General features: G+C 48.8%; 7 protein-coding genes across 7 annotated transcripts; 4 read left to right on the top strand and 3 right to left on the bottom strand.

Annotated features, from left to right (window-relative positions):
- Positions 1–440: 440 nt before the first annotated feature.
- Positions 441–1991, bottom strand: BP5553_00909 (uncharacterized protein; the record flags this gene model as incomplete). The annotated part of the gene is made up of 1 exon (XM_032009532.1): positions 441–1991. The coding sequence occupies one exon, from the start codon at positions 1989–1991 to the stop codon at positions 441–443; it is 1551 nt and encodes a 516-aa protein (XP_031873586.1).
- Positions 1992–2883: 892 nt separating this feature from the next.
- BP5553_00908 (uncharacterized protein) lies at positions 2884–4205 on the top strand (the record flags this gene model as incomplete). Its single annotated transcript, XM_032009531.1, has 2 exons — positions 2884–3418; positions 3475–4205. 2 exons carry the CDS (start codon positions 2884–2886, stop codon positions 4203–4205), a joined length of 1266 nt encoding a protein of 421 aa, XP_031873585.1.
- Positions 4206–4936: 731 nt separating this feature from the next.
- Positions 4937–5819, top strand: BP5553_00907 (uncharacterized protein; the record flags this gene model as incomplete). Its single annotated transcript, XM_032009530.1, has 2 exons — positions 4937–5614; positions 5727–5819. 2 exons carry the CDS (start codon positions 4937–4939, stop codon positions 5817–5819), a joined length of 771 nt encoding a protein of 256 aa, XP_031873584.1.
- A 381-nt stretch (positions 5820–6200) lies between these two features.
- Positions 6201–7865, bottom strand: BP5553_00906 (Uncharacterized protein; the record flags this gene model as incomplete). The annotated part of the gene is made up of 1 exon (XM_032009529.1): positions 6201–7865. The coding sequence occupies one exon, from the start codon at positions 7863–7865 to the stop codon at positions 6201–6203; it is 1665 nt and encodes a 554-aa protein (XP_031873583.1).
- A 319-nt stretch (positions 7866–8184) lies between these two features.
- On the top strand, positions 8185–9188 carry BP5553_00905 (Proteasome subunit alpha type; the record flags this gene model as incomplete). The annotated part of the gene is made up of 5 exons (XM_032009528.1): positions 8185–8215; positions 8275–8281; positions 8332–8384; positions 8435–8822; positions 8870–9188. 5 exons carry the CDS (start codon positions 8185–8187, stop codon positions 9186–9188), a joined length of 798 nt encoding a protein of 265 aa, XP_031873582.1.
- Positions 9189–10312: 1124 nt separating this feature from the next.
- BP5553_00904 (p-loop containing nucleoside triphosphate hydrolase) lies at positions 10313–12872 on the top strand (the record flags this gene model as incomplete). The annotated part of the gene is made up of 2 exons (XM_032009527.1): positions 10313–10340; positions 10396–12872. 2 exons carry the CDS (start codon positions 10313–10315, stop codon positions 12870–12872), a joined length of 2505 nt encoding a protein of 834 aa, XP_031873581.1.
- Positions 12873–14008: 1136 nt separating this feature from the next.
- Positions 14009–15674, bottom strand: BP5553_00903 (Uncharacterized protein; the record flags this gene model as incomplete). Its single annotated transcript, XM_032009526.1, has 2 exons — positions 14009–14285; positions 14335–15674. The coding sequence occupies 2 exons, from the start codon at positions 15672–15674 to the stop codon at positions 14009–14011; spliced, it is 1617 nt and encodes a 538-aa protein (XP_031873580.1).
- Between the last annotated feature and the right edge of the window lie 258 nt (positions 15675–15932).

Raw genomic sequence — 15932 nt, 5'->3', positions numbered from 1 at the left:
AAGCAATTGCAGGTTGCAGGTGGTAGGGCGAGGGATGCGTGGTTCTCTACAAGTAGCTTGAAGCTAATAAAAGGAGAGATATTGGTATGCGATATGCGGGATGAGCTGTCAGAGCCGCCGTTCGCTGCGCTGGAGGCGCGAGTTGAGGGGTTTCGGGGTCGGCAAGCGAATGGCAGAGGGTGATGGCTTGGGGTTATTAGGGACACGTCGGGGTTTATTTATCAGTGTTGGTTGGCTGTGGAAAATCAATACAATACTGTGCTCCTACGTACGCAATAGCAGGTAAATATCTCGGGGGATATGCATAACGTATTCTTGAAATATCGTATTGCCAATCGGATGCAGGTCAAATAATTGTGTATTCGTCAAACTCCCCCATATGTTGTGCCTAGATCCCAAACCCCCCCCTTGTCGAGTATACCCCGTTTCCCCTGAGTTATTCAGTTCCAAAACCAGCCCCTTTTGGTCTTGCGTTCTGTGTTTTCCACTGGCTGCTTCTCTACTTGGGCCCCTTCCCAGTCCATGATCGCTGCCGGATCCTCGCAGTGATGAGTAGTAGTACACGACTCTCGGCCATCCGCAAACCGCTTCCAAACAGTGACAGTCGTCTCTACCGATCCATCCTCGTTCGTCCTACGCTCTGAAGAGGTGCTCGTGGAAACTACTCTATTTTTCTCTTGAGGGGAATCGGTCGACAAGACGGAATTGGGTCTATCTTGTAACGGAGAAGGTTTGGTTGACGTCTTAAAGACGGTGTCATCCTGCCCTTCCCTTGATCGAGACGCGCTGCCAAGTCTCTCTAACTCTTCTAGCATCTCTGTCACGCTTTTTGCTACTTTCGAATCGAGCATTTCTCGAAGCGCTTGCTTCCCTTCTGGAGTATCAAGAGCCATTAACTTATTGAACAGACCGTCACTATCTTTGAAGACCGAACCGACAGCGTCCACAACAGCTGTGGGCGACGAGACCCAGCGCAGGAAGTGGTCATACATGTCCTGCTCAGTCTCGCCTTCATTGTCGCCTGATTTAACCGTTTCCAAGGATGGTCGAGACCACGGGCTGGGCCAGTACACGCGCTGTTGTACCATTCTGGCCTCCTTCTGCTGCAACAGGTTGGACTCGTATAACTTCTGTATCCAGGACATTCCGTGTACAGCCTTATCTGCTCTTACCATCGCAGGGTGGAAATGGAAGAATGAAGGCTGCAATGAGGACGAGGAAACAGGGCTGCCATGTGTTGTCCGTATGAGGTCCTCAAAGGCAAGGTCCCATGGAATGGAGGATAGCCCAGGCTGCGTACTCGTGGACAGTTTCACTGGCGAATATGGGGAGAATAGAAGGTATGGGAGCAACGAGTAATCGGAGCAGAATGTTTGGGTGCCGTTCAGTTCATTGTACGCTAGGTACTGTATGGTTCTCATGGCGTCCGAAGAACATTGCTCGGCTCGTAATTTGAATGGCCAGTACTCGGGGAGTAGGCGTCCTGTGAGGGAATTCCAGAAATTGGACGGCTTCCAGTCCGGTTCATTGTCGCCACAATGATGCAAATGCGCGAACAGCGACTTGCTGACTGGAGAATAGAGCGGTATGTCTCTTGCTGCGTTTTCGTCCATTTCTCCTGATGTGTCTCTATTGGTATTCGAGCTGGTTTCCCGTGCCTGCCACGTTTTGACTGGTATCTCCTCCTCGCGTTCCTCCTCAGATATCTGCTGATGTTGATTCGGCCGCCCGGGATCCGCTTCCTTCAATTGCCGCTGCCGCGCCTGGAGCTCATCACGTCGCCGAAGTTCTTGGTCGAAGTCTGCCCACCGTGTATTGTGGTGGGACGGATCCTTTGAGAAGGCAGAAGGGAGTCCCACGATGCCTTGCAGAAGTGAGCCGATTTGGGCGTCGGCAAACTGCCTGAACTTTATGAAGGGGTTCCGATTCTCGGGGTCTGATGAGTCGCTATGATTGTTGGGATTCTTATCGCGTTCCGGATTTGAAGACATATGGAGCGGGTTTGGGGAAGGTGGTAGCTATTGCTGCGTTGTATTGTTGTTGTTGTTGTATGTATGTATGTATGCAGTGGCGGGCCAGCTTCTATAATCCGTCGAGTGTCCAGTGTGTCCTGTTTTGACAGCCAGGATGCGGTACGTAGTTGTTTGGATACGACTGATTGAGGGTCGAGCGCTAAGGCGTATTCAGCTAGACCAATGCGGGGAAAAGATAGGCGTTGGGGTGTTGGGATTAGCGCCTGCTTAGGTAATCTTACGTAAGGCGGGTGGGTGGATTAACTTCTGAGGGTCTGAGAAGCAGGGGCCGTGTACCTACGTACCTTACCCATGTACCTCCGTACCTCCATAGTATAATAACGAGGTCTTAAGCCTCGGCGCATACAGAGATTCTGGGGATTCTTGATTAGTGCTACTCTGTACGTATTGCCAGCTCCTCCGGCCCAGCGTGCTACTATTCCATCTTATGCATCCATTTTAGGATTTCTTCTCGATGGCCGCCCCCTTCCGATTTGTCCTTCATGTGGAAGTTTCCATCTGCTAGTGATTGATCCATTGCCTCTCACCGTCGGCGATAAGGATGTTGCGCCTGCTGAACAATCCCGAGGCCGGCCGAGCAACAACACCAGCTGTGTCGTTTACCCCACCATTGATTGCCCTTTACAATAGCAAGCATCCATAATATAATGTAGCCGCGATTCTGCTTTCTCTTTCTCTTTCTTTTTATATTTCTCTTTCTCCCTTTACCGTCTTCTCTCTCTCTCTCCTACTCAGCCAGTGTTGCTTTCTGGCCGTTCTCAAGACTATTTCGTACGCGACTCGTTTCCGGGCTCTGATCTCTAGTGCGAGTACAGCTTTATCTGAACCGCCAGACCAAGACGAAACAATTATGCCCCCGCATCCTGACCTCCCGGAGCCTGCCCATCCAGACGTGGATTCAATGCTTACCCGCAAATTCGGGCGCGAGATCGCCAATTACTTCTCGGGTTCTCCCATCAACCGCTTTTCTTTTTTGCGAGCCGACCATGGATTTATCTCCAAAGCGCTGGTCCACCCATCGACATCCTTTCTCCTCTTCAACAACCTAGCACCCCTAGCCAAAGACCCCACGGCGTTGGCATATGCGAAATATGAAGATGTGCAGGGGTTGATTGGGGGGAACCCATTTGAGAAAACCGAGGAGGAGCTTATTAAGCAGTACAATAGCACTATTACTTTACCTGTGGTGTTATTTTTGGGTCTGGATGAGAGGAAAAAGGAAGGCTTTGAACATGGGGATTATAAGGGAGCCCCCTACTTTGCGGTCGATGTTACGCCTAGAGGAACTGTGGAAAAGGAGGCTACTGCTGTGATTGAGGAAATGACGAAGAGGGGTCCCCAGTTCATCGAAGGACGGATGCATATGACCCTGAATGCGCCTGAAGGTACGAGTTTCTTGTCTCTAATTGACATCTAGATGGATTATACTAAATTGGAATAGCTGCAATTTACGCTCAAGCTCGGGCTCTACTGGACTGGAATGCTCGAAACCCCTTCTGCGCAGGCTGTGGCCAGCCCACCCTTTCTGTCCACGCTGGAACGAAACGAGTCTGCCCCCCAACTGATTTTGCATCTCTACCTGCAGCTACACAAGGAGACGCCACCACCGTCGAAGTCAAACCCAACGAACGAGCAGCGTGCGTCACAAGGACCGGCATCTCGAACCTCTCCTTCCCGCGAACTGATCCCACCGTCATCATGGCTGTAGTATCCCATGACATGAAGCGATTCCTCCTCGGTCGCCAAAAGCGCTGGCCACCACACTGGTACTCAACCCTAGCAGGATTCTGCGAGCCCGGTGAATCGGTCGAAGAGGCCGTTCGCCGAGAAGTGTGGGAAGAATCTGGTGTTCACGTCGGCCGTGTACTCATTCACTCCACGCAACCTTGGCCTTATCCTGCAAACTTGATGATAGGTGCCATTGGGCAGGCCATACCGGATGGCGAGAAGATCCATTTGGAACATGATCCGGAGCTTGAGGATGCTAAGTGGTTTGATTTTGACGAGGTTAGGGAGGGGCTGAGGGCTGGGACAAGTGGTTTGGGGGAGCCTGCTCCGGAAGGTTATGTAGAGGGCAACTTACGGCTACCGCCTCCGACGGCGATTGCTAACCAGTTGCTGAGAGCTGTTGTGAGTGGGTTCTTGGAGTCTGGGGAATTGAGTAAGATTTGAGATGGAATTGGACCTTGCATTTAGTAGGATAGAGCCTGGGAAGTTAGGTAGGGACAGGGATACGGTGGAGTGTAGACATTTAGAATATAAATAACACAGGCCGGCGCACTGTGACGATATATGATCAGCTTCCGTGCCCACGGTAGGTAGCCTGCTTACAGCAAGGCAGCCCTTCGCTCGTCCCGTTTGTTATTGCTTCGTGCTCCTGCTGCTTTGGCCAGAGTAGCCAATACGAAGTATTTACGACCACTTCAGCCCATACATAGTCAGTAGTTTAATTATTCCACCTCATTCTTTATCTATTATACTCATTTATTCCTTCTGCCAGGTACCTTCGAAAATTAAGCAAGGCTGAATATCGAGAGAAAGCCCTTAGGAGAAACCCGGAATATGTTCATTGAATGATACATCGCACTGTGGCTTATCATTCACATAAGTTTAAGCTCACTGTTTGTTCTCAAAGTTGACAACAAGCGATCCATAAACCTTGAGCTGTGACAACGGCTAACCACTTCTCAACCCCATTCATACCTATCCACATATCTTAGTCCTCCAACCCGTCAACCCACCTGCTCATGCAAAATGCCGCCAGTATACGTATTTTGTATATAGCTTCAAACGAGCGGTGCAAGGACCACCGGGCGGTGTACAGAGAGGAAGGGATATATAAACCCCCAAGAATATTACGCGTTCCAAAGAAAGATCCTCCCTATCACATCCAAATATCTCCAATGGCGATCTCCAAACCCGCAACCGCAATCCTCATCCTACACGCCCTACACAACCTCCTTACAGCTATCTTCCTTGCGAGCTACAATAGGTCACGCTTGAAAATCCTTTCCTCCCTCACCCTCGTGATTGTCCACTTCATCATTCACGCTCGCGTCACAACTCCGATCTTCCTCGTCACGTTGCTGATAAACCACTGCTGTCTGCCCCGCTCCTCACGCATCACCTTCCGCCGTCACTTAGTAACAGCCATATTCATCGCACCGCTACTAGCACAAATCACGGGACACAGTCTTGGATTGATCGGCAATCCTTACAAGCTCAAAGTTGTCGCGGCAGCTGCGTGCTATGATCAGCTTGATGCAGCCGACGCAACTGTGTTAACTAAAGGCCTGTTTTGTGAGGTCAAGTATGGGATTTCGAGGGGAGAGGCAGAGCGTAGGGCTGGGACTTTGAAAACGGGGTTGGGTTATGTGGAGCTCTTGGCGATTAATTGCCTCAGCATGTGGGATATTGACCATTTTGAGGGAGGGGTCAGAGGTGTTTGTTGGATGGGGATGGAGAGGGAGGATGTGGGAGAGGGGGAAGGGAGGAATACGCTGAAGCATAATTTGAGACGCAGGTTTGAGGAGTGCTATGGGAAGTTTGGGATTGAGGTATTGTGGAAGTGGAAAGGCGATGTAAGTTTTCTGACATTCCTTCTTTGCCACATGCTTCCTTGTGTTTTATGTTGTTTGTTCTGGGGGGGTGGAGATTGAGATGAAGAGAATATGCTAATATATGACAATATAGGGTGCTGAGATCATGTTGAAACTGCCAAAGATCGAGGGAACGAAGTACACGGGCGAATTCATACCAATAGATGGCGATTATCTCGTCATCTAAATGTTAAACCCGGAACTTTCCACCTCAGACTCAACCAACACCAACACCCATTTCCACCGCCGTTACCTTGTGATCCCAGGTGGGAATTGGTGAAGAATTGATAGGCTGTATAGAGAACAACGAATGACAGAATAAAACTTGCATGACAAAACCTCCATGACTTTAATGAGTACTTTGATGATCGAATAAGTTTGAATATTTCTGCACTGAGATATCTATATGGCGAAACCGACAATTGTTGCCGGAAGGTGTGTCTATGAAGTTACCTAGGTACCTTATATATATGACTCTGATCTATATGTACAGACGCTACTTATCCAGCTAGTATTACAGCTAGTATTATATATATTTGTACGGGTTCATGATGCCATTCTGCAAAAGTTAGTCAAGGGCAGATTGATCATCAAGGGGCGGAAAGCTTACAGGGTCATAAAGGTTCTTGATCTGCTTCATCAAAGCAATCATCGTATCGCTTCGACTGTATCCAATAAAATTCTTCTTCGCGATTCCCAACCCGTGCTCTGCACTGATACTTCCGTTCCTCTTTGCAATCCACTCATATACAAAAGGTTCTAACTCCTTCTCGACCTTCTTGTCAAATCGGCGTGTTGCCACATTGAGATGTAAATTCGAGTCGCCCATATGGCCATATCCAACGACCTTGACAACTGGATACTCATCGGTGTCTCCAATCAAACCGGCTTTATCCATCTTCTCCCGGGTGTCATCGACGAGATCATATAGTTCCTGTATGGGTATTGACACGTCGTACTTATAGACACCACCCCAGTGGCCGAGGCATTCGGGAATACCCTCTCGCCAACCCCACAGTGCTTTGATTTGGGTCTGATCTTGCGCAACAACACCGTCGGATACGATCTCATTCTCCATTACATCCTCCAAGAACTTCTCGAGTTTCTCACTATCATGCTCAGCATTTGACCCGCTAGTCTCGATCAAGCAGTAAAATGGATGCTCGCCTTCCAGTGGGCGTTTGTTCTTTGTGACCTTATGGACGAGATCTTGACTGTTGGCATCCATGAGTTCGAAGGCTGAGAGAATCTCGCCAAGCTTCCCTTTAGCTTCTCTGAACGCCAGTTGAACCTTCTCGTATGACTCAAGGCCGAAAAACGCAACATTGGTTGCCTTTGAGCGCTGAGGGCAGAGTATGGAGATACCGGTAATGATTCCAATGGTGCCTTCTGCGCCAATAAATAACTGTTTTAGATCGTATCCGGTATTGTTCTTCCGTAATTTTGAGAGATCGTCCACAATGGTTCCATCTGGTAGCACTGCTTCAATACCCAGCACATTGCCGTGCAAGCTTCCGTATCTCAAAAGCCGTAGCCCTCCTGCATTCGTTGCAACGTTGCCTCCGATATGGCAAGATCCTTTGGCACCGAGATCCAGTGGGAATATATAACCTTGCTCAGCAAGGTAGTTATCCACCACCTCTAAAATGCAGCCAGCATCCGCGACAAGCGACCCAGAGACTTCATCAAATGACCTTATTTGATTCATCCGGCTAACGTTGATGACAATTTCGTCGAACACTGGCACAGAACCACCGACGAGACCAGTATTTCCTCCTTGCGGCACCACTGCTAACATATTGTCATTGCAGTATTTAAGTACTTTGCTAACTTCCTCCGTGGAGCCAGGCTTCAATACGAGTTTCGTATGCCCCCGATATTTCCGCATCCAATCGCTGTTAAAGGCTTCGACGTCGTCTGTAGCGTCTTTGGTCACCCCATCTATGACTGCAGATTCCGTTCCCAGTAGCTCTCTAAAGAATTTGACATGCTTTTCTGTAAGTTTCGCGAATCTCGAATCGCGCTGTATCTCTGGATACGCTTCGGACGTGAATTTGACCAATTTCGGGGGGGCAGTCGTTCCTTTTGCAACACCTTCACTCCCCTCCGTGGTTGTAGTACTTGAGGCGGATTGCCACCGCAATTGTGCCAATGGTCGAATGGATCTCCCACAGGGGGTAGAAGAAATTCGAGCTCTGAGCAATAGAAGAGAAGTCCGAGATCGACTCGCCATCTTTAACCGATAAGATGCAAATCTTCAATGACTGACAACGGCTCGAATGATCAGGAAGGAAATACGAATATCTTGATAAGAAGTGGGATACTGAGGATCCCTGCAGCTGGGTTAAAATCAATGCAGCCTTGTTGTTGCCTCAGGCGCCAGGATGCCAACGCCCGCGACTTCGTAACGCGGGTGCAGCCTACCTCTAAGAACCACCTCCAAGCTCCCTCTATCATCAACGTCAACACGAAGCTCCAGAACCAGCTCGCCAATTACCCCAAGATTTCCCTGAAGCTGCCATTTAATTCCGACATACAAATCACAATCAGTCATGGCTTCGGGATATGACAGAGCTCTTTCCGGTAAGCCAAGCTCGTTGAACCATAGCTGTTAACCCAGAGCTAAAGCTAACAAATCATAGTCTTCAGGTTCGTGGCCAGCAACAACGAAGTTAAAGGGGTTGCTGACAGATTGAAAGCCCCGATGGACATGTTTTCCAAGTCGAATACGCTCTGGAAGCTGTGAAAAGAGGTATTATAGATAGCTCGACCTACAGCCCTGCGAAGCTAAAGTATTTCTAGGTACATGTGCAGTTGGCGTGAAAGGAAAGGACATTGTGGTGCTCGGATGTGAAAAGCGATCAGCGATGAAGCTCCAAGATACGCGCATTACGCCCTCGAAGCTTGGTCTCGTTGATACCCATGTGTGCCTCGCCTTTGCTGGGCTCAACGCCGATGCGCGAATCTTAGTCGACAAGGCCAGATTAGAAGCACAATCCCACCGTCTGACTGTGGAAGATCCCGTCACGATAGAATACATCACGAAATATGTTGCGGGTGTTCAGCAAAGATATACGCAGAGTGGTGGTGTTAGACCATTTGGGATCAGCACGTTGATCGTTGGATTTGACCCTAATGATAAGACCCCGAGATTGTACCAGACTGAGCCATCAGGAATCTACTCTGCATGGTGCGTATTTTTATTGTATTTTATGAGCAAGTACTGATAGCTTATAGGAAAGCGAATGCTATCGGCCGATCAAGCAAGACTGTTCGCGAATTCCTCGAGCGAAACCATAAGGACGATATGGATAGAGAGACAACCATCAAATTAACGATCAAATCATTACTGGAAGTCGTGCAAACTGGAGCAAAGAACATTGAGATCGCCATCATGGCCCCAGGGAAGACCGTCGAGATGCTACCAGTGGAGGATATTGAAGCGTACGTGAAGAACATTGAAGAGGAGAAGGTGGAGGAGGCTGCGAAGAAGAAGACTGGACGAACACCTGGTACCGGCACCGCAGCGATCTTGTCAAGAGGCTCTGGTGACTGAGGATATATTTGGGCGTATTGGGTGAGGAGATATTTCAACGATTCTTGCGTCTTCATAGAGCACGTGTATTATAGAAATGAGCGATACACCTTCGGTCTCAAAACAACGTACACAGGGTATCCCGCTTAAAACAAGATGCTGCCAGTCCAAGGCATCGTTTGCTCTATTCTGCCCATCCCGGCATTTACTCCGCGAAGCCTAGAAGTGTTCATCCCATAAGGTCTTCTCATTTTCTCACGCCTGCAATCCCAATTCCATGCCGCTAAATCCAATTTCCATTTTCCCTCCCAGTCGTAAAGCATCTCCTCATCCCAGTTTGTTTGGCGCCTCCTCAACATCGAAGATGGTCCGCAACTCCTTCTCTCTGGTCCGGTCATCCTTCAACATCCTATTATCAACCCTCGCATCCTCACCCTCGAACTTGAGTATAGGCTTGGGCGTTTTTGCCTCAAGGACAAAATGGTTGTCGCAGTGCGGGCAATATTCGTCGCTTTCATCAAACTGCTCGGCGTCTTTCCGGAAGACCTTCCTGCACTTTTTGCAGGCGAAAGTCTAGGGCTAACGGTTAGAGATAGGGGCCTAGGGGAGGATGAAGAGGAACCAAATTAACTGAGCGGCAAACTGACCATTTCTGTGCTACGGGCCAGGGAATGATCCTCCGTTTCTTGGTGACATTCTGCGCAGTCGAACCATTTCTTACCTATATAACACCGAGTTAAGCATGATATGGGGTTGAAAGAGGCAAACAGGTATTCGTACAACAGGGTGATCTAATGGCGACCTGGGCGTTGAGAATGTGTTTGCTGCGAATAGTTTAAGCTCGGAGTCTTTGGTCCGCGCAGTCAGTTCTTACCACATATTTAAGATCGAGGAATTGAGATTCCGAAATTTATCTTCAGTGTACCAATGCCTTTCCTCTGAGACTTGAATATTATTGAAACCCCTCCTTAACCAGTCAACTTTCGAACTTTCGAACGCGCCCACGGCTGGACCCGGCTTCACTAGCGCAGCTCGAGAGGCTGACTCACCCTTCAAGCTTGTACATCTATAATATCAACTTCGCCTCAAAGTAACGGGATCCGTTTTCTCCGTAACACATTCACATCTGTCGATGATCCATCGAGATGCCACCAAAGAGAAAAGCCTCATCAAGTATGAGCTTTTATTTGCTTTACCCATTTATGTTTACTAACAGACCATTTTCTAGATGTCCGAGGAGGCGCCAAAGCAGGCCGAGATTCCACTGCATCCACACCAGGCCCTGCCACGCCACGAAGTATTGGCAGCAGCGACGAGTTCTCATCGGCAAGTGAAAGCGAAAAAGAACGCGTGGGGCAGACCATAAAGAAGTTTTCAGTCGACGAATATAAAGCGAAGAAGAATGCTACCTCTGGGGGAGGAAGGGATTCTGCGAGCCATCATTTTGGAAATAGCGACTTTTCCTACCTTTCTTTGAAGCCAGATCACGATAATCGACCGTTATGGATAGACCCAAAGAAGGGCCGAATTATTCTAGAGAGCTTCTCACCTCTAGCTACACATGCGCAGGATTTTTTGACCACCGTCGCGGAGCCTTTGTCCCGGCCTTCCTTCCTTCACGAGTACGCCTTAACCCCGCATAGTTTATACGCAGCGGTATCTGTTGGACTGGACCCGAAAGACATTATAAACGTGCTTGACCGTTTGTCGAAAATCCCCGTTCCGGAAAACATAAAAGAGTTCATCATCAATTGCACTCAGAGTTACGGCAAGGTTAAATTGGTGCTGAAGAACACCAAGCACTACGTCGAGAGCTCTGATCCACAGATGTTACAAACACTTCTGAAAGATGAAGTTATTGGACCTCTGCGGGTGCAAGGGACAGAGGATATCACAACAACCTCGGCGCCAAAGATGGCTGGTCTTGTCATTCCAGGGACCAAGAACTTCGCTGGTGTCCAACAGTCTATTGATCTGCGCGGGTCTACGAAACCTCAAGAAGGCGAGAATGTGGGTCAAGAGGATATTGTGGCTGCTCTCAATGAAGATGATGACGACGAGGAAGCTGAAGCTGTGCATGCTTTTGAGATTGCTGATGCTGGAGTCGAGGTTGTCCAGAAGCGATGCCTTGAGCTCGGCTTGCCGGTACTAGAGGAGTATGATTTCCGTAACGACCAAGCAAATCCCACACTAGACATCGATTTAAAACCCGAGGCTCAGATCCGACATTATCAGGAGAAGAGCTTGAGTAAGATGTTCGGTAACGGCAGAGCCAAGAGTGGTATTATCGTTCTACCCTGTGGCGCTGGCAAGACCCTCGTAGGAATCACTGCAGCGTGCACAATCAAGAAAGGTGTCTTAATCCTCTGCACAAGTTCTATGTCCGTACACCAATGGCGGGCAGAATTCATTAGATGGTCCAACATCAATCCAAGCGACATCGCAGTATTCACATCTGAGAACAAGAGTAGATTCTCGGGGAGTACTGGGATTATCGTTACATCATACAACATGGTTTCGCAGAAGGGCAAAAGATCGTATGACTCTCAAAAGATGATGGATTTTATACAAAGTAGAGAATGGGGCCTTATGATCCTCGATGAGGTCCACGTCGCACCTGCTGCTATGTTTAGAAAGGTTACGTCTACTATAAAGACTCACTCGAAATTGGGCCTTACTGCAACCTTGCTCCGCGAAGATGATAAGATCAGCGATCTAAACTTTTTAATCGGTCCCAAGCTATACGAGGCGAACTGGATGGAGCTGGCAGAACAAGGACATATTGCTCGTGTGCAATGTGCCGAGGTGTGGTGTCCAATGACCACAGAATTCTACTCGGAATATCTCAAGCAATCGAGTAAAAAGCGAGCACTCATCTGGACAATGAATCCTCGGAAATTCCAGGCCTGCCAATTCCTGATTGACTATCACGAGAAACGAGGCGACAAGATTATCGTCTTCGCTGATAATATTTATGCCTTGAAAGCGTATGCGACAAAACTGAACAAAGCCTTCATTTTTGGAGAAACCGGCAGTGCAGAGCGTGAGCGTGTTCTGGCCAACTTTCGATTTAATGACAAAGTCAACACCCTTTTCCTCTCCAAGATTGGGGATACTTCTCTAGATCTCCCTGAAGCTACATGCCTGATTCAAATCTCCTCGCATTACGGATCTCGCCGTCAAGAAGCTCAAAGACTAGGCCGTATACTGCGAGCTAAACGACGTAATGACGAAGGCTTCAATGCCTTTTTCTATTCACTCGTCTCCAAAGACACTCAAGAGATGTTCTTCTCCTCCAAACGACAGGCCTTCCTGGTCGATCAAGGGTACGCTTTCAAAGTTATCACCCACCTCCAAGGCATCGAAGAAATGCCCAATCTTGCCTTCTCCACCCCCGCCGAGCGCCGAGAATTACTCCAAAATGTCCTCTTAGCCAACGATGACGAGCTCGACTTCGATGATCGTGGAGACAATATGTTTCATACTATGGATGGCAGGACAAAGGCGAAACTCAAGAAGAAGGCTGTGGCTAGACGGACGGCTGGGGCGCTGAGTGAGCTTGCGGGTGGCCAGGATATGGCGTATATCGAGCAGAATAAAATTAAGAACAAGGACATGAAGAGGAAGAAGGGCGAGAGTAATCCATTTTTCAAGAAGCTACAGAGGGATCAGGAGAAGAGGAAAAAAGCGCTGGAGGAGCTATAGTGAGGGATTGTAGCGGGGTATGATCTGGGCGTACGACGACATATAGCCCGCGATATATATATATATTTTTTCGCCCGGCGTTGGTGGAGGTTTGAGACTAGAAAGATATAGTAGATTGGCACCAAAGATAATGACAGCGACCGGAAGTCTAATGAGACGCTCAGATACCACATCTGGCTTCCGTTTATGGCGGTTTGATGCATGTAGGGTGCAGCATCAGTAGTGACAGTGCCCGTCATCATTATTCATGTCGAAGTTTTCAGTGTGGGTGCCGAATATACATTCCCTACTATCTAGAAGTACCTTGACGAATCGCAAAATTGCAAGTTTTAAGGAAACAGATGAAGACCAAGATCGTACTCCAACCTGACTCGTACACTCTTAGCCTATTATGACCCACAATAAATGCTCCGCCCCGCCCATGTTCCTTGTTGTTTAATCAACCACAATAAGCAGGTTTGGAACTAAATTAAAGTCGCGATGCCAGAGTGGTTAATGGGTAAGACTTGAAAGCTTACTGCTTGAAGTTATCTTATGGTTTCGGCCTCGTAGGTTCAAATGTAAGTTGTTAATTCCGTCATCGCTACAATCCTTCTCAATACTAATATCTTCTCAGCCTGCTCGCGACGATTGAAAAATCTACTTTTTTTTACTGCTTTTCTTCTTTCCCCCCCTTTTTGGTAGGTAAACTTGGACAGATAAGTGGGGTTATTAGGCACTGTAAGCGAAGTTGTTTAGGCGAACACTATGACGGAGTTCGTCCTACAGAGGTGTGGGAATGAACGATAAGCTTTTGAACCTGCATATCTGAGCTACTTCGAGTTCTGTTTCACAGAATGTTGATACGGACGCATAGGGAAGGCCGCATTGAATTCTAAAAGGCTATTACAAAAGCAAGACGCGTAATACGTGATCAAAATCCTTTTTCATTCTTCATTAAGTTCATCGCTCTGTCATTATAAAGCCGAATACCCATTCTCAATCAACCCATATCCAGTTCCCATCCCCAAATATACAAATGCCTCTAAATCAGATCTAGGCAACACAAGTGTCTACTCATTAACATTAGATATCGTGTTCTGGAATTTCTGCACTGCCCGATAATACCTAAACCACACGCCGTAATAACAGTAATTTTATGAGGACAGGAGCAAAGCCTCTTCGTGTGGAATCTGGCTTTGACCTGGTTGATCCGGCTTCGAGTCTGAGTTGCTAATATTTGTTGAGCTAGTTGACTCGGTCGAGGCATCATTGCTTTCTTCTGGGGGAGGGGTGAGACTCTTCTCCCAGTCGTTCATGATAGTTGTGACAGTGCGCCTCAAATTCCCGGGCGTCAGTTTATCCAAAGCTGGCCACGGCATCTCCTCACGTCTAGAGGGCGTGCTCATACCGTCGTTTGAAGCATCGACAATGCTAAATACATATTAGTTTAGGTTCGATGATCCAAAGAAAGAGGTCTCACTTGATAGCACGATCTTCCATGGCGCCATTCGAAGGTGTAGCAGGATCAGCAGGATCAGAAACTGCGGTGCTGCTGCTCCACCTTGGACTCTTAGGAGTCGGAGAATCCCAATGTGCCCAATCATCATCAAGATCATCGATCGCGGATGCAGCCAAAGATATGGACTTCGAAGCCTTTTTCTTTGCTGGCGTTTTTGCTGTAGGACGATTCTGGTCCGAGTCTGAAATCGTGCCAGTTACATCGAGAAATCCAGTAGTTCCCGTCAGCGAGTCCCACGTCCGAGATGAGACCGCTTCGGGAGAGGGCATCCTCTTGCTTTGGTCGAGGCTGCGTAGGTTGCTTCTGCTGGTGCTCTTAACTGGATCGTTGAAACTGGGTCGGTTTGTCGTGCCATTCACGGCTTCATCACCCACGGTAGCTTGGCGAAGGTCTTCCAAAAATGTCCACAGTCCCGCTTTGACGTCTTCGGCGATTTGTTTCGCCCCGTGGGTCACGCCCCCTTGGTAGGAGAGAGGTCTCGGGCGACGTGACGATATCCTGGTGATGCCTTCGCTCGTATCGGGCATTGTAGTGCTCCGAGTGAATGAATCTGAATGCCTTTCGCTACTGGATTCCCGCATTGGTGGGAAGGGGCGTGGATAATTCGACCGTTCGGGAGATAGGAGCGACAAAGTCCGGGTGTGCCCTCCCGTGATGACCTTCCTCCTCGATTCCTTGGGGATACTAATACTAGTGAGGAGAGATTTCCTCCTGTCGATCTCGGCGCTCTCCCGAGTCACAGCCGCCGCGCCCTCTCTGTCGGCGCTGCCACCTTCCGCGGCCACTCTCTGTACTGGCCGTAGCGGTTCGGAGTGTCTAATTTCTGCTTTCTTCTTATGGGCTTCATGGATTGCCCATTGCTTTTTCAGCTTCGCCAGGTCTACCTCCGCCTTCTGAAGCTCCTCTTTCAGTTCCAGCACCCTGCGTTCTTGTCCGGCCAGAGCGACTAAGAAGCCACTCGGGTCAGCTGGTGAAGGAGCCGGCATCATCTCGGCTGGCGTTGGAGGAAATGATGTCGCGTTGGACGAGGTGGGCGTATGTCTTGCGGACTCGTTGCTGTTCACACTGGTGGCAATAGGGAAACTTAGTGATAGTCGATTGGGTCGTCGTGGCGTATAGGATAAAGGTCGAGGATGGCTCATAGGCGGCCGAGGAGGGGGATCCATAGCAAAAGTAGCTCTGTTGGGCGAATTGCCAACATGAGGACTCGGCGGAGCGGCCGGCTGGGTAGGTTCTCCTGACGTCAAAATAGACTCGACCGTAGCAGGGTCAATCGAAGCGCGTCTCCGATGGGCTTCCATTGTGCATACCGTGTTTCGAGAGAATTGGGATGTGTCGTGCTGTAATAATGGGAAGAAGGTCGCTCTTTGCGTGACCATGAAGTCGCCGGCAGTACCTCGATGGCGTGGCGTGCCCGTCTTTGTTGACTGAACAACCAGGCTTCTTTCAACAAGCCACGAAAAGAAAGGCAACTAGCAACCGATGATTATAATGTGATTATATCGCCATGATGGTCATATCAAGCAAACGAGCGTAGAAAAAGAGGTTATCCGGAACCC

Source organism: Venustampulla echinocandica (genome assembly GCF_003357145.1).
Source record: "Venustampulla echinocandica strain BP 5553 chromosome Unknown scaffold_0, whole genome shotgun sequence".
Taxonomy (NCBI): Eukaryota; Fungi; Ascomycota; class Leotiomycetes; order Helotiales; family Pleuroascaceae; genus Venustampulla; species Venustampulla echinocandica.
This window is presented reverse-complemented; position numbering and strand designations above follow the sequence as displayed.